Raw genomic sequence first — 17,244 nt, 5'->3', positions numbered from 1 at the left:
ATATATATATATATATATATATATATATATATATATATATATATTTTAAAAGTTGTTTGAAATGTTTGTGTGATGTGAGCTTTAGATGAAACAGGGCTAGAGTTTGATTATGAAAAAAATGCAAACCTATTTGAACGGCCAATTAAAGCCCATATTTTAACAATTGATAGTGCAGTACTTGAAGCTTCCTGATAAGACGCCATCCAATCAGTCGGACTGAGCCTCAGGAGCTTCGCTGAAACATTTGTAGATGTATGAAGCTCATAAAAAACTAAAATTGTCCAGAACAACAAATAATGACTCAGAAAAGCTAAATACAAAATGCAGGCCTCATTGAACAGTAACACATAGCGTACCACTGGTTTATTAATCATTTTAAATGACATAAAACTACAAAGAATGCTGCACAAATGCAAAAGACATAAAAAAATAAATAATAGAATATAAGTTAAAAAAGGTCTTCTGCATACAACTCTGATGAAATGCTTTAAAGCTTGTAGCTGCAATGTGGAAAAACTGAAAGAAATGGGTGTGAATACTTTTGAAGCTGTAGAATGTTGATTAAAGACTTTGTTTACTTTCCCCCAGGATACAAAAATCATCAGTTTTTTTTTTGTTGTTTTGTGGTCGATTTCTTCTTCCTTTCTTCAAACCTGATTCCTGTTTTCATCCAACAGCAGAAAGACGGGACATTTGCTGCCGGAGGTTACATGCCCCCTCTACGCTTCAAGATGATCACCCTCTGCATTGTTTTTGGCACCATGCTGGGAGGCATTCTCATCCCTAATGGTGAATCCTGTGTGTGTGTGTGTGTGGAGGCCTTTAAGGTGCATGTGTTCCTTTATGTGGGCGGAGCAGCTGGGGAGCTTTACGATGTGTGTGAATGTGACTTTACGAGTCAGTGACTGTCACACTCTAACACAGTCTTTAAATCAGGGCCCCAACTTTTATCTCCTTTTAGATGGGCTGACGGGTAGATAGGGCAGTTATTCTCTCCAGCTCTGCACACACTTAAAACCACACAAAGACAAGTTCATGTCCACAGCAATGCTGGCGCTCACTCAGGTTCCTTAGGTTAGTTTATCCTCAGCAAACGCCTCTAAAAACAGAGGAGATGGAAAGGTTAAATGCTTAGCTTTACTTTATTCATCCTTTTTTCTTATTTACTGTTTGTTAAAGCTTTGATTGGTCGACCACACAAGCAGATGGGCAGAGGGGGGGTCTTTGTGTATCTAATCACACTAATAGACTGAGGAGAAAGGAAGTGAGGACCCCGGGGAGAATGGACACTAAATCTGAGCAAAACAATATGGTGTCCGTCCTCTGGATGAGCGATAGGGTTCTGGGCCTGATGCCCAGCACGGTGATCCTGAGCTGCAGAGCTTGGTGCCATTGCTGTATGTTTCCTGCCAGGAGCAGCACAGTGTGGTACCGCCTATTAATGTAGGGCTGCAACTAACTATTATTTAGCAAATCCATTAATCTGTTGAGTATTTTTTTTGGATTAATAATCTGATAGCCAAAGATTCTTTAAAGAAGACTTTTTTTTTTCAAAATAAAAGCAGGTGAAACTCAAATTTTCCACTTGAGGTGTTCTTAAAAGAGCATATTGACAAAATGTATCTTATTTTATCTTAAACGCTGCTCAGTGGTGCAGTGGGTAGCACTGCTGCCTTGCAATAAGAAGGTTCCGGGTTAGATTCCTGGCCTGGGGCCTTTCTGAATGGAGTTTGCTTTGCAGTTCTCGTTAGGTGTCTGTGTTGCCCTGCGATTAACTGGTGACCTGTCCAGGGTTGAACCCCGCTTCTTGCCCGTAGACAGCGGGAGAAAGGCACCAGTAACCCTTGTGACCCCAGCTGGGATAAAGCATGATGGGAAATGGATGAATGCAAAATGTTTGTTTTTTACAACCTTGGAATAATTCCTGCTCTAAGTGGGTTCCACTGTCAGCTAAAGGCATGTTTTACAGTCTCTATACTCCGGTTAACAATCGATTGCTTAAATAGTTAACAATTATTTCAGTAAATGATTAATCACGATTAATCTCATTGTTTCAGCTCTATAATAATCAGTTTACACCTACACAAGGGTTTATTTTTGCATAAGATGGTGAGAAATCCACTCAGAGGTCTAAATCAGGAAGCTATATTGTTATTTTTTAAAAGTAATCTAATTATCCTGTGGAATAAACCATCCAGCATCACCAGCAGCTTTTTTTCTTTATAACCTTTTCTACTAATTTTTACCTGACGCTATGTTTTGTTGCTCACAGATCTCCCATTATATATGTATTTGTTTATTTTAATATCAGCCGATGCATGTACTGTAAACAGGTTGTCCTTCCTGTTTTTCAGTGGAAACCATCCTGGGTCTGACTGGTGCCACCATGGGTAGTCTCATATGCTTCATATGTCCTGCTCTCATCTACAGAAAGATCCAGAAGAATGGCTTCATTTCTCAGGTTTTCAGTTGCTGATATTTATTGTTCTGAGAAAACATTTTGTCTTCTTCCTGTTTAACTTTCTCACATTTGTCACATTAAACTTAAAACATCAAAGCTTTTATGTGGTAGACAAAGCACAATATGATTATTCAAAGTTTTATTCTCTAATTGTTGACAAATGAACATCTAAAGTTTTGTATCCCCAGTTTTCACTGGAGTTATTTCTTCATATTCTTTGGAATACCAAAAAAATAGTTGAAAACAATCTACTGGACTTTGTTTCCACGTTTGAAGACGTTTCGCTTCCCATCCAGGAAGCTTTTTCAGTTCAAAATGTCTGAAAAAACGTCGAGTTAGAAGCTTTATACAGCAGCCCAACAAAGCCTTGTCTAGAAAACAGGCAAATTGAAAACAAAAACAAGGCTTCCTGGATGGGAAGTGAAACATCTTCAAACTTGGAAACAAAGTCCAGTGGATTGTTTTTAACTTATTTGTAATGACTCTGACCTGGATGACTGAGAATCTTCACCAGCATTCTTTGGAATACATCTAGCCTATCTGGATAACATCTGTTTAGAGCTGCTATTGGTATATAAGCTATCTACATGACCTTTGTTGTCATCTAATAAAGAAAATGTTTTTTCTAATTTAGATTTTATAGTTACAAAAAACTTTAACAAAAGAGAATGGATACTGGAGCTTTTATGGTGTGTTGATGTTGGTGGAAAATTCTTTAAAGAAAGAAGGATGACATAGTTTTCAACCTAATGGTAACCTGTTGTCATTTTGTTGTGGAAATGCAATGCAGTCATTGAATTAAAGAAAAAACAGTTTTTGTTTTTGTATTTCTATTTAAAATCATCAGTTTTTCTAACTCTCTGTATAAAGACCAGAGGCCAGTTGCAGCTCTAGATGGTGAATCCTGGTGTGACCAAACATTCATTTATGGCTTTGTTTAATCAGTGTCCACATATTTACAGTCTGTCCTGCAGGATTTTTAATAAAGTTTAAAACTCCTGCAGCTAAGAATGAGCTTTATCCTGCTAGTTGTAGAGTTGCTGACTAATCATAGTTTTGTGGGGTGATTCTCCTACCTAAGCTAGGAGTCCCTGAAGCTGTTTCCAGAGGAATGCATTTCTAATTGCTCTTTTTGAACTTTTCTCTGTCTCGTCCGTCTGTCCTGTAGCTGGTTCTTTGCGTCGGTCTGGGAATCCTCCTGGTCAGCACCTTCACCACGCTCTCAGTGTCAAGAAGCAGCCCCAGCTACAGAGTCCCAGCTCCTCCTCCCCCGGCACCTAACAAGAATATCCTCCCTCTACCAAACCTGCCTGACCCCCACGGTAAAGATCACGACTTCCTCTAATGGCTGCAGACACTTAGCCGCTTGATGGACTGTAAATGAAAGTGGTTTACTAATGAGCCGTTGAAACATTTACCTCGGCACGCTGGAGCTGAGGCCGTCTGCTGAGTGTAAGATGGGCCGGCACCACTGACTGTAATTATTTCATGTTAAATGCCCCAGCAATAGAAGGACGGTGGTTGTTTCTTTGAAATTCCCTGCAGATTAAGCAAGCTTTAAGAAGAAATTATCTTAAGGCAAAGTGCCACAGAGATAAAAACAAAAGCGCAGCGCCACAGTGGAAGAATGTTCTTCTATTATTTACCTGAGAGGAAAAGAGACAGGCAGGGTGAGGAGATAACCTCTTGATAATATCTGAAAGCCGCGCTCACTTCTTGACATTGATGAAGCGGGATTGATGCCCTTCAAACTCCAGCAATTTCTCTCAGCCTGTGTTCATTTCTCCTACCAGCCCCCAACCCCTTAAAATTCACTGTCTTCAGCCTCATCCACCCTCATTCCTCTGGTGGCAGCTATACAATGACTGCAGGCTCACAACATAAGAAGCAAATGAAGGATGAAAATAGGAGTCTGAGAACATTTTTATCCAGGTTTGCTACTTTCAGGTAACACAGGAGTCTTATAATGTCTTATAGTGGGAATGTCCTTCATTTAAATGCAGTATTTTTTATTTTATTTATTTCCTCATATTATTTCCCTTTTGACCACTCTGTGTTTGCCTTTTCCTTTATCATTCTGCTATTATTTGTTCACATTGAGCTAATTATACACCTACTTCCTGTTAGTTTTAAATCTTTTTACCTTTTCCCTGTTTAATGCAGTTATATAGGTTTAGTATTTGCTGCCACCTAGAGGATCTTTTGAAAACAACAGCTTCAAGAACAGTTGGCAGACTTGTGGTAAAATAAAGTTGCATTTTATAAATTCATACATCATAAAGAAATGATTTGTTTCAACAATTCAATTTAAGGGAATCATTTTTTTGATTAATCGATTAATAATCATATAGCCAAAGATTCCTTAAAGAAAGTTTTTTTTAAGAAATTAAACGGGGTAACACTAAAACATTTGAACTGCAGCAGGTCTGGATAGAGCTGATTGATAGACAAAAGTTATTTTTATCTTAGATGCAAAACGTTAAAATATATTTTTTACATTTTGATATAAATACTGCTCTTATTGGGTTGCTTTGTCAGCTAAAGGCATATTTTACAGTCTACACTCCAGTTAACGATTAATTGATCACCAAATTAGTTGAGAATTCTTTGAATAATCAATTAATCACAATTAATCCTCTTCATTGTTTCAGCTCTAATCTAAATATTTATTTCTAATGCTTATGGTTCACATTAAATGAAACATGGACTCTAAATGTCTCTTAAGACCAATAAAAGAATCCTTTTCTAACAGAAATGTTCCACTGTCCTGTCAAAGACAGCTAAAGGGACAGTTGCTCAACTGACACGAATGTTAAAGCCATGCAAAGTGTTCTAGTTGTAACCGTATCAATGGAAAGTTCAGTGGAAGGAAAACTTGTGCTAGAAAGTGGAGCACAAACAACAGGGATGACATCAGCCTGAAGATTATGAAGCAAAGCTCATTGAAGTTTTAGGCAGATTCATAAGGGGAGATTGTAGCTGGAAGTCAGGACATTTAAGAGCCACTGATGCAGAACTGCTGCTTTCCCTCTGTAAAAACACTCCCTGACCAGGAACATTAGTTAGAAATGCTTAAAAAGAGCTAAATATGGGCACTTCATTAGCTACTCTTTATAATCATTACATTTTAAATGAGGAAACACTAAAAAAATCTGTCTTTGTGTTAATAATTGAACTGTATCAATCTCACATGGAGAGATTTACCTTTCCCCCTTGGGGAGCAGTGGGCTGCCATTTTGCGCCACCGGGGAGAAGTGTGGGGTTGAGTGTCTTGCTCAGAGGCCCAGAGGGGCATTCTGTGGGAGTTGGGCTCAAACCCAGAACCTCAGAATTCCAAGCTTTATGCCCTAACCACTAGGCCGCCCCTCCCCAATGCTGTTATATGCTTTGATATGTTAGTTTTTTATAAAAAAAGAACTTTTGGTTATTAATTTTGTAAAGATTTATATCTAGGCATGAAAAAGCTGAAAATAAAACTTGATTTTCCTTGAAATAAGTGCATTTTCCCTTAATTTAAGCAAGTAAGGTAGATTTTGCATAGAAGACCAGAAATCAACACTTGTTTAATATGCAGATCATCAGTTTTTGCTGTTTATAAAAAGCTACTTTACAAAGGGTAGGAAAAGTTAAAACTTAAAAAATGTTGACATTACCAAAAGACTTAAAATAACTCTTAATAAACAATGATTGAAAGAGGTTTGAAGCTGTGACGAACTCTTGTTTTTTTCACAGACGACTCTGTAGGCAAGAAACCAGTAGAAATAGAGAAGCCTGATCTTCCAGAAGGAAATGTGCTGCAACCTGCAGAGAGAGATGCTGAGCCTCCCCAGATCAAGGGACCAGATGAGAGGAAGGAAGAGGAAGTGGTGCAGCTGGATCGTCCCGATGCCGGTAAGAAGCAAACTGTAAAACTCACCTGATCTCAAGCCGCATAGAATCTCTGACGTCTGTTCACTCCGCCGTAGCTGTGCCAGAGGGGGAAGATCATCGTCACGAACCGCCCATCCCCGAAGATGAAGTGAGGGTAGACTCAGGGAAGAACAACGTAAAACCAGAAGAGGAAAAGAAGCAAGCCGAAGAAGATGTCAAAGAGGAACCACAGCGGAAGGAACTGGGCCCCGCTCCGAAGGCAGAGGACAGGAAAGATGAAAACGTTGAAGTGAAACCAGCAGGGGCTGCTGAAGGGAAGGAGAAGGAGAAGGAGGGGAAGGTGGGTGGCCAGGTGGCGTCCAATGAGGTGCTGGAGAAGCATGTTGGAGAGTTAGGCAAACAGGATTCAGCTCCTCTTCAGGACGCGGATAAACCTGTCAGAGACGCTGCTAATAAAGACGCAGATGTGGCAGCCAATCAGGCAGCAGCACGTAACGAAGAAGGTGGTAAACAAGCCAACAATGCAGAAAAGGGTAAATATTTCAACAGGTCTTTATAAACACATATGCAGCATTTCTGTTCCAGTGATTTTGGCTTTTTTTTAATCCATAAATTTTTCTGGCTCCAGGTTCTGAAGAAGAGCCTCATCCTGCTGGAGACAAAGCCGCAGCTGCAGACGGGCCTGCAGCTGCAAACAGCAAAGATACAGCAGATGAGAAGATGGACGGTAGGTTAAGCTGAGACCTCTGCTTTCAAATAAGTTAGAAAGATACATGAGGATAAGATGTAGTGGAGAAAAGGCAGGAAAAAAGCATCATTAAGGATGAAACAAGTCTTTAAACCTTAGCAGAGCAGCCATCCAGTATAATTTCTGTCCTACTAGGGGAGACTCTACATTGGCCTCCTTGGACCCTTAAAGCCTGATGTGTTAAGCTGCAACCACATCTATTTAAAAGCAGCTTTAACAAGGTTTATGGGTTTGTTGCACCAGTAATAACGCCCACCTGCCTTTTTCACATTCTGTCAGTTTACATACATCATTGTATATTCTGGAGAACTATCAGATAAAATGTTTTTTCTGACCATTCTTCTTTGGGGGATAGTTGAATGAAATAAAAACTTTGGCTAAAAAATGGTTCACAGGCAACAGGGATAACAGCAACCTTAAGGTGATAATGATGACGTTTTGGACAGATTAATAAAGCAGGACTGTGGGCGGAGTCAGGGAGCCACAACATACGGCGTATTCAGGATACTGGGCTGCAACTACAGCATTCTTTGGCTGTGTCCCAATGTCTGCACTAAGCTCTAACCCTTCAATCACTATACAGAGCGGCGACTATATAGTGGACTTTATAGTGAGCTCAGTTAACTGACCATTCTGACAGATGATCACTACTTTTCACTTCCTGTTAGTCACTTAACTCCGCCTCCCTGCGCCATCTTTGTCTTTTGTCTGCGCAACAAAAAATACCATGATGCTTTGCAAGGAGAGCTCTCCTTGCAAAGCAATCTGGGATATATCTGCTTGATTAGTGACCACGGAGGATCACTACCTTTCGAGGTGCATTGTGGGAAATTTCGAGTCCGCTACTTTTTCATCCACTAGACATTTGGACAGTCATCTGAAATGGTGTAACCACTATATAGTGATTAGGGCGGGCATTCGGACATAGCCATGGAGTTGGTTATGCTGCAGAAAAACTATTTGATTTTATGTCTTTAGCTGTTAGTTTGGTTAAATAAACAAAGAAAATATATCAGCCTGTGTGTCATGATGTGCTGTAGATATTACAGTTTTTATAAATAAACCTTTCAGTGCAAAAATAGCTTAATCTCATTTAGCTTGAGAATGAAATGTAAGCAGCGGATCTAAAGTCCCAGTTTGTCAAATGAACAGCTTTGAAGCAAACCCTTCCAGTGGTAACCATGGTGATGTGTTTAGGGGTTTTGTTTCAGAAGGTGAACCTCGGACCCAGTGACGCGTTGCTTTCCAGCTTTTCCTTTATCAATCCTCATATCAACTTTAACTTGATCGGCTGCCCTGCTACAGAAGAGGCTGAGCATTATGCTACGTTCAGACCGCATGTGCTTAGAGGCAGCAGAAGCAGCTGGTTTACATGCAAAGTCTATGGTTGACGAGCATCAAGGTGCAGCAAAAGTCCTGCAGCGCGTTTTTAGCAGCAGGAGCTGAACGTCTGAGCAGCTGAAGCAGCGCTTCAAGAGCTTCTGAGCATCTGACGTGCAGGATGCACTTCAAAAGCAGCTGCTGGAGTTGGAAAAATGGAACTTTGTCTGCTCAACGCGCCACATCAACCAATCAGAGAAGCTGATCTGGGAGCTGGCAGGGAGACAGACACATCGCTGCTGATGCAGAGCGCTATGATCACTCCTCTGAAACAGTTTATTAACACCTAAATTAACTTCAAATGTAGAAACCTGCCGACAAAATTTGTTACATTTTAATATTCTGGCGCCTGCAGTTTGGATTAAGTATGTGAAAAACGCCTTCCAGCCGCCAGGAACAGTAGCAGAAAAGCTCAAAGAGGCAACCGGGCCGGAGGCTTCCATTGAAGGGGATTTCCAGGGACAGAGCACCGCCGGTGTTCAGGGGGTCTGAGCGGCTCGACAGCGAAATAATATATGAAGGCAGGAGGGTAAATCTTGATGAAGTTCTCAGGTGGACTTTCTCTCTTAAAAAACATTAAAAATACTTTTTAACATGTAACAGCAAATTTGGCAAAGCTGCTCACTGCCATTAACACAGGAGCATTAGACACATCTGGACACACTTTACTGGACGTCTGACCTTAATGTGGACAAGCAGCAAAAATGAAGCAGCAGGAGCTTTTTGCTACTTGCAGTCTAAACTTAGCATTATTCATTAAAATAAGCCAAGCGACTCTTGATTTCATCCGCCATTATTAAAGGCAAAGAAAGGCTAGGGTAGCTCCGCCCAACGCGCATCAGACCCACTTTACGACAGCGCAGCTAGAGCAGCAAAGATGCTTCAGCCGCGCGTCAGAACTAAACTTGTACTTCTGCTTCTGCTGCGTGCGGTGTGAACGTAGCATTGCTCTGCCATCCCCGTGTGTTTCCATGTGGATTCTGGGTTCAGAGTGGTGTTTAGTGTTAGTTTTTGTTTTTTTTTCCAGACCTACTGTTTCATCTTCAAAGATTACAAAGAAGTGGAGCTAAATTTGCACATGCATTGTTTTTGTTTTGCATGTGCACTAAGTGTTGCAAATGATCTAAAAATGTTGCGTCTCAAACGTTAAAGCATGGAAAGCAGATCTTCACCTGAAATAAAAATCCAGAACTGATTTAATGTAAACAAACATTCCTCTTGGCTGGTTTTTGGGTATTTCTATCCACTTCTGCCTGATTTTGGTTCTGGTTCCTTAAGTGGGAATAGACTGGATACTGGGTGAGACTGCTGGTTCCCGGAAAGGTTGCTTGTTTTGTTGCTTCTGGTCTTTATTTCTCTTTGCTTGTTGTACCTTATTTTATCTTTGCAGCCCATTCTTAATTTGTTAGAGCTGTAAACACATGGCAGTCTTATTTTACTTGCTGACTTTTCATGCTCTTAGCAGCATGATCTGCCTTGTTCACTCTTATATTCTGTTATTTACTTTTGCTTCCTTTTTCTCCTCTTCTTAACCTCTTTCCCTTCCTTCCTTCTCTCTGGCGGATTCAAATTGCAGTGATTAAAAAGCTGGTTGCAGGTATGGATTTCTTCTTTCTATTCTCTGTTTTTAACCTGTCATTCATTCAGCAGCTGATCAATAATCATTACTGACCTTAATACTAAATGCTACATCACTGACCAGTAAGGGTGAATAGAGACGCACCAAAAAACAATCAAATCTGTGGTTGACCAGAAGAAAAATATTATTTTGACAGCATATTGAGTCATATCTATGGTTAAGATAGCAAGAAAGATCAGGGCTTTAAGCAGATAACAGGAAGGCAAAGTGTTCTGCTTTCTCATAGATTTAAATGACTTTTCAAAATCTTAGATCTTAAAAATCTACATTTTCCATTGAATGCTCGATAACTGCTCTTTTGCTAACAGCCTAACTGATTATTGATGCTACTCAGGGATCTTTTTGTCTTTATTTTAAATTTGTAAATCTTTCTTTATACCTGTTGCTCTCGCACCCAGTGGGACATTCCCTTTCTTTTAATAGAAACATTTAAAAGGGTTTACTGTGAGGCAAAAAAGTATTTATTAAGCCTCGAAATGTGCATAATCTCTTACTTAGAAAGATGAGAGGCATAGGTACACTTTAAGAGACAGAATGAGAAAGCAGGATATCTCACTGTAGCATTTTTAAAGAACTGATTTGTAAACAATGGTGGAAAATAAGTATTTGGTCAAGAACTAAAGTTCTACTCCGTACTTTGAAACACAACCTTTTTGGCAATGATGGAGGTCAAACGTTTTCTCCAAGTCTTCACCAGGTTTATTACACGTGACGGTATTTTGGCCCATTCCGCTAAGGAAGGGATTTTTTGGGGGGTTTTAATTGGGCAACAGCTTTTAACTCCCTCCATGAGTTTTCTGTGGGGTTGAGGTCTGGAGGCCAGTGGCCCTCCTTACTTTGGTCTCAGCAGATCATTGATCAGGTTCATTTTAGATGAAGATTATCTGTGATCTCATACGTCTTCCATTTTGTTCCAGTTATTGTGGATTTCTTCCCACCGACCTGCTGCCTAGTATAGATTCACTCCTCCAAACTGGTGCAGGTCTACAACTTTCTTCTTTAGACCTTCAGCAGCTCTGTGGTTTTCAAAATAGTATTTTATTTTAATGTCTGTGGACATTTGGCCTTCATACAGATGAGCAGTTCAAATGAATGTCATTAATACAATGAGATGAGAACAGAAGAGCTTCCTAAAAAGAGGCTCTTTGAGGACCAAACATCTTGCTTATTTCTGGTTGACCAAACACTTATTTGATTTCCTGTTTTTTATTTTCTCTCTTATGGTTAAAGTGTAGCTTTGATTAAAAATAATCATCTTTCTCAGTAGCAGAACTTGCCCAGTCAGTCATAACTGACAGTCATTCACTGTAAATCAAGAAGGCTGGAGAAAATAAATGTTCATTTTCCAAAGGAGAAATATTTAAGAGAGCGGTGATCTGATTGGTGCGTCTCTTAGCAAGTAAAGCATCTATCCTCTGTCTCCTCCTAACATAGTTTGTCCTTCATTGACTCATTTCTAAGCCTGCGGTCTATAGTTGTGTTCTGGAGATTCGTATTCTTTCCCTTTTCTACCTCTGGATCTGTTCGTTCAACTGGATGTTGTTGTCTGTATGCAGAAGGCCAGCTGGACCATGCGGTGCTGCTGCAGGTGATCAAGGAGCAGCAGGAGCAACAGAAGAGACTTCTGGACCAGCAGGAGAAACTACTGGCTGTCATAGAGGAGCAGCACAAGGAAATCCACCAGAAACAGCCAGGCGGTGTGTAAATGCATCACATGCACCGCAGATTTGTTGTATCCAACACTCCCCAATGAGCTGAGATCTTGATATGTTCCCCCGAGTGTCCCTGGAATGTATTAGTAAATGGAAAAGCTGTGGTTAAACCACTGCGTTCTGCATGGAGGAGCAGTGCTAACTATGGTGGCCACCCAGCACCTGTCCATTTTAATTCAGGGATTTATAAAGAATAGGGACCTGCACCAGGCTAGTACACGTGTAACAGCTTCTATATGCAGCCGGTCCTGCTGCTGCTCTGGGTGCAGCTTTTTGAATCTCATCAAGCAGCTAAAATTAAAGATCCAGATTCTCTAAAGGAGAGAAAACCCTATCTGCTCATGAAATGGAATACGCTGCATTGAGTAAAGTTCCCAACAGAGAGGAAGAGCACGGATCTCCAAACTCCACACGAGATGATTAATCCAGTGTAACTGTAACACTGTCAAAGAAAGCACTGATGCGTACGTTATATCCTGCTGAATAAAATACTTCCTTGTTTGCTCCGTTCGATGCTGCAACTGATTGTGGAGGAGCAGAAACCTCCCAATATTTATATGACGTGTTTGAGAAAACATGCAGATATGAAAGCAGGTTTTTCCGCAGCCTGTCTCCCTTCTTTACAAGTTTGGTCCGTTTTTGATTGCGTGGTTTCTTTATCTTCAATAAGGCTGCTTGATAATAATGTACAATAATTAAGATGACATCCTACAACAGGCCCAGATTGTTTATTCTAAAGAAAGGAATTAAATACCTACATGGTTAATAATGGATTATTTTCAAACCAATGTTGATTTTTTCTTCTTTTATTTTTATTTGAAAGGAGCAGCAGATGTTGAGGAGAAAAGTATCCAGGAGGCAGGAGCAGCTAAAGCCAGAGAGTCTGGGGTGGCATCAGACCTGAAGGCAGCAGCTGGGGGGGGAGAAGAGGCCGCCATTGTGGAGCAGAAACAGGATCCGGCCGGGAATGCAGGTGCTGAAGCTGAACCTGCTAAAGGGGCGGCTGCAGCAGCTTACAAGGAAGATGCTAATGTCGCCGCTGGAGGGGAGTCTCAGCAGCAGAGTGAGCTGGGAGCAAGGGGGGTGCGGCTAGGAAAGAAAAGATCTGAAGGCCTTCAGAATGATCTGGCATCTCAGGTTAGAGATGAAGAAAAAAGTCTGGATAAAGAAAAAGCACTGGAGAAAGACGTTCTTGATGGGGATAAAAATAAAAAGGTGCAAAATGAAAATGAGGAAAGGGAGAAACTTCAGAGGGAAATGATAGAGAAAGAAGTGCATGCACGATTGGCAAATGCACTCCTGGAAAAGGAGAGACAGGAAAAACTAGCCGCCCAGCAACAGCTGGACAAAGAGAGAGCTGAAAAGGAAAGAATAGAAAAGGACGTTCAGGCCCGGGTGGAAAAAGAACGACTGGAGCGAGAGAAGAGAGAGAAGCTGATCAGTGAGCAAGAGCTCATCCGAAAGAAAGAGCTAGAGAGGGCAAACCTGGCAGAGCAGCTTCAGCAAGTAGACAAAGAAATAAACGAGAGAGCGAAGAAAGAGCAAGAGGCAAAGGAGACTCGGGAGCGGCTGGCCCAGCTGCACCGGGCCATAGAAGCTAAAAACGCTGAACAACCTGCAGAAGGAGCTGAGGGAGAAGACGGGGAAGCTTTGAAAACAGGAGGAAGAGAGCTCAAAGAAAAAGCTGCTCAAGCGAAGCCTGGAGAAGGGGTAGGAGATGAGGCTGTCAGAGCCCAGGCACGCCTCCAGGGCTCCCGCGAGAGGAAGAGGGAGCAGGGAGAGACGGATCTGAAGCGCAGGAAGAGAGCTCTGGAAGCAGGAGAAGCTGCAGGGCCCTTGAAGGACTCCAGGGGATCCAGAGGGGTCCCTGGACTGGAGCCCCTCCTGGAGTTAGGAGGCTCAGACCTGCATGTTGCCCTGGAGCAGCAGCTGCTTGCTGCGGCGGTGGTGCACTCCAGGCAGATTAAACAGGCCGCGGAGGACGATGGAGCAGAGTAAGATCAGAAACATTCCTGTTGGATGGCTTTACAGCACAGATCCACACCTGCACAACCTCATCATACTGTGGAGCAACACGCTGCTGCCTTACATCCAGCCTCCCTAACATTAGGGACCTTAGAGTTTCTCTCCTTACCATGAAGATGACCCAAAGTCTTATCCAATCTATGTAAATATAACTTATTTTGTTTCAAAGAGCTTCGTCTCCAAAAGGTCACTGTGTAAATAGAAATATATCTATGCAAATTCTAATATTTCTGAGCAGGAATATAATGTTTAATGTTGTTTGTACTTATGAGGGGCAGCTAAAGGATTCTGCCTCCAGAGAATGTGTTCATGTTTGTGGACGTCACACATGTTGATATCATCCTTTTGAATCGTCTCAGTTTGGTTGCGTTGTCAGTGAAGGTCACCTGTGAATGTAGCCTTATTAACTGAACAGGTGTGCTTATTTTAAATTTGGACCATTGACTCATAAATCACCTTTTTTTCTTGCTGGTGCCTTCTCTGACCTGCAGTAAAAAATAATAAATGTGCATTTTATTTTTTCTCTTTTCTCCCTTTAACTTGTTCTCACAGTATTGTTAAAACTAGGATAAGACTTTTGGTTTGAACATATTTTCTAAAGCCTCAGTTTGCATTTTAAAAGCATATTTTTGTATGTGAAATGTTTTCTTGTACATTTTGCTGATAATCAATAAAAGCCAAAATTGAATTTTGGTTTGTTCAAATATAAAATTGATCAAATAATTTATTGTCTTTGTTACAGAGATGCACAGAGCATTACAGCTTGACTCAGAAACATTTCCAACATCATTTTTACATCCGTTTTCTGCCACAGATAAGCCAACCAAACCCAGATGTTTGCCACTCATCTTCTTTTCTTCCTGGCCTGAAAAGACAATACAAAATAGAAATATCAACATTTCCATTAAGACCAATACTCTAACCAAAGATTGTGACTCACTGCATTGGTGAAGCAGGTCTTTAGGGCTTCAAACTCTTTAGCACACAGGTCCTTCTTCAGCTCCTGGTTGCCTGTTGTTGTAGCTGCAACACACTTCCCATAAACTGCAGCCTAGATAATGATATAACAATCACATTCTATTTAGGATCTCAGATAACTGCAGGTAATATATTTCATTCATTACCCTCACTTAACTGGGATGTCCCTTTATATTTAACCAGGCCATATTGATCATGTGATCTAAACCGAAGGTTGAGAGGAACTGTCCTGTAATGATTATGTTCCAGATGCCACCCTGCTCTAACACACCTGAACCGAACGACTTGCTCTGTATCAGGACTCTGCAGAACTATTTTTTATACAGAGATAATTTAGTTGAGTCCTGAGCCTGGTTCTGCTGGAGGTTTCTTCCTTTTAAAAATGAGTTTTTCCTCTCCATTGTTGCTGCATGCATGCTCAGTGTAAGGGATTGCTGTAGCATCAATAACAATGCAAGTGAATATCAACTGTTGCTCATCGAGGATGAAAAATCAACGGCACGATGCAATCTGCTGGTTTTCCTTGCGTCTTTAGATGACATGTTGTGGATTGGTGTTATATAAAGAAGCATAAAGGTCAGGAATGCATCCTAAATTTACATGACAGTAACTATTGGGGGGGACTAGAGTTGGAGAACTCTGATTTAAACAATTTCATTGAAGCTCTGGTTTGATGTTTAAGGTTGTCCAGCTGGAAGGTGAACATCCATTATTGGTTGAAGATTAAATCTTTAGAAGATGAAATATAGACCTCATCTGTATTTAGCGCATTTCCAATTTAACATCAGGATTCATATGAAGATGCAACTAGACTGTATTTATGAAACTGATCTCTAATGAGGGCAGTTAAACAGATACTTGTTTGTAAACAGTTTTAGATTACGTGATATATATGGATTTCCCCATTTCTAAATGTAACTTACAGAAAATATTTAAATCATTGAATTTGAAAAATATAATGAAGATTTAAGACAATTTAGATGATGCACAAATCTGAAATGGTTTAAAAATTACATCCGTTTGGAACGAGAGCGAGGGCAGATTTACCATTAGGCAAAATTAGGCAGTTGCCTAAGGCCCTAAGTTCCTTGCGGCCCCATAAAACTTCTTTCATTATGTATGGTTAATACAGCTATTACTTATTTATGCACTTTAATTATGTTTTTGTTAAAATACCATCAGAACGCTTATAATATTACGTGTGTCTCAGGGCCCCCCCCATCATTGTCCACCACACTGGAACAGTCCATTTGCTGTGCATGTGCAGAAAGGTCCAAACAAACAACAGGAAGAGCAGTGTTGCCAACTTCATGCTTTTGTCACTATATTTAGTGACTTTTCAGACCCCTCTGGTGCTTTTATTACAAAAAAAGCATCTAGCACCAAATCTAATGCCTTTTTTAAAAGTCAAAAGCAGCGAACTCTGCTTTCCAGAGCAAGTAGATTGGTAACCCCGCCTCCTGCTCTCCTCCATCTTCTCTGCTGTCATGATTCATGAAGCGATATTTTCATTCAAATTAAAAATGGAGAACAGATAAGCAGATCATGGCTTGTCTACTATAGAAAGGAAGTATCATGTTATTTACTTTTGATTTCACCTTTTTGGAAACACAGAAAGGTGCAATCAGCTAAGTTAGAATGGGCTTAGTGGTTGGAAAAAAAAATCTATTATTTCTTGTGAAAGAACAAATAATGTATGTCTATTCTATAAAAATGTCTGTATCTGTAGAATGGGTCTGTTTTATGTGTTGTCTTCCCCTTTCAAAGGGCCCCATACCTGTCTTTGCCTAGGGCCCCACATTTCCTAAATCCGCCCCTGAATGAGAGCAGTATGTGAATGGCAGCTACCAAATGTTTGAGTAGCAAAAACACATTTTCAAAAAGTCTGATTGTCCTCTTTTAGTTCTGTCTGCTTGTCGGGTTTTAACGAAAGCTAATATTCCAGCCACATCAACATTTCCTGTTAAAACTCACCTCATCTGCGCACTGAGCTAAAAGCTCAGGGAAAACTCTCAATCTCTCCCGGCTGCGGCTCCATACATTTGACCCCGACATGCTTCGTTCTTTGTGTTTTACATTAACAAAGAACAATAATGACAGTCTGTCTAAATGCAACACTGCTTACTGGTTCGTTAAAGGCACAAACAAAACCAAAATAACCCGATGTCATCCAGCAGATTCATGCCAAACAAGGACGCCGACATGTTGGATTCTCTGTTACAAAAAGAAACGTCCGTCGATCATTTGTAGAAATATGATTCGCTCATAAAGCTGCCAGTCAAACTGACAGCTGAGGAACGCGGAGGGCTGGGAGGCTTTTCTTGCACCTGATTGGCTGATCCTTGCAATTGGAAGCCATGACAACGCGAATAGACGAGAACGTATTCCACCTACTGCCTTCTGATTCGCTAGTTGTCATCGTTAGCACCGC

General features: G+C 40.7%; 2 protein-coding genes across 2 annotated transcripts in view; one reads left to right on the top strand and one right to left on the bottom strand.

Annotated features, from left to right (window-relative positions):
* Window positions 1-14,207, top strand: part of slc38a10 (solute carrier family 38 member 10) — a 35,561-nt gene extending 21,354 nt beyond the window's left edge. Inside the window, exons 8-16 of the mRNA XM_015399790.1 lie at window positions 678-789; window positions 2,355-2,461; window positions 3,630-3,783; window positions 6,194-6,352; window positions 6,427-6,864; window positions 6,960-7,058; window positions 10,036-10,056; window positions 11,655-11,795; window positions 12,634-14,207. Coding sequence (XP_015255276.1) covers window positions 678-789; window positions 2,355-2,461; window positions 3,630-3,783; window positions 6,194-6,352; window positions 6,427-6,864; window positions 6,960-7,058; window positions 10,036-10,056; window positions 11,655-11,795; window positions 12,634-13,808 — 2,406 coding nt within the window. The 3' untranslated portion in view covers window positions 13,809-14,207. The remainder of the gene's footprint in view (window positions 1-677; window positions 790-2,354; window positions 2,462-3,629; window positions 3,784-6,193; window positions 6,353-6,426; window positions 6,865-6,959; window positions 7,059-10,035; window positions 10,057-11,654; window positions 11,796-12,633) is intronic.
* Window positions 14,208-14,534: 327 nt separating this feature from the next.
* LOC107101037 (chromosome unknown open reading frame, human C17orf89) lies at window positions 14,535-17,034 on the bottom strand. The gene is made up of 3 exons (XM_015399791.1): window positions 16,788-17,034; window positions 14,776-14,886; window positions 14,535-14,700 (listed from the first exon to the last, which is right to left on the bottom strand). Exons 1-3 carry the CDS (start codon window positions 16,866-16,868, stop codon window positions 14,680-14,682), a joined length of 213 nt encoding a protein of 70 aa, XP_015255277.1. The 5' UTR covers window positions 16,869-17,034; the 3' UTR covers window positions 14,535-14,679.
* Between the last annotated feature and the right edge of the window lie 210 nt (window positions 17,035-17,244).

Source organism: Cyprinodon variegatus, unplaced genomic scaffold, assembly GCF_000732505.1.
Source record: "Cyprinodon variegatus isolate N-32 unplaced genomic scaffold, C_variegatus-1.0 Scaffold1046, whole genome shotgun sequence".
In the NCBI taxonomy this organism is placed as follows: domain Eukaryota; kingdom Metazoa; phylum Chordata; class Actinopteri; order Cyprinodontiformes; family Cyprinodontidae; genus Cyprinodon; species Cyprinodon variegatus.
This window is presented reverse-complemented; position numbering and strand designations above follow the sequence as displayed.

Bases quoted from the DNA above. Each gene is read 5' to 3' on its own strand.
- LOC107101037 (XM_015399791.1), bottom strand. From the start codon at position 16,868: ATGTCGGGGTCAAATGTATGGAGCCGCAGCCGGGAGAGATTGAGAGTT. The intron at 14,887-16,787 runs GTGAGTTTTAAC...ATCATTATCTAG, and splicing joins TAGCTCAGTGCGCAGATGAG to GCTGCAGTTTATGGGAAGTG. The intron at 14,701-14,775 runs GTGAGTCACAAT...TTGTCTTTTCAG, and splicing joins AGACCTGCTTCACCAATGCA to GCCAGGAAGAAAAGAAGATG.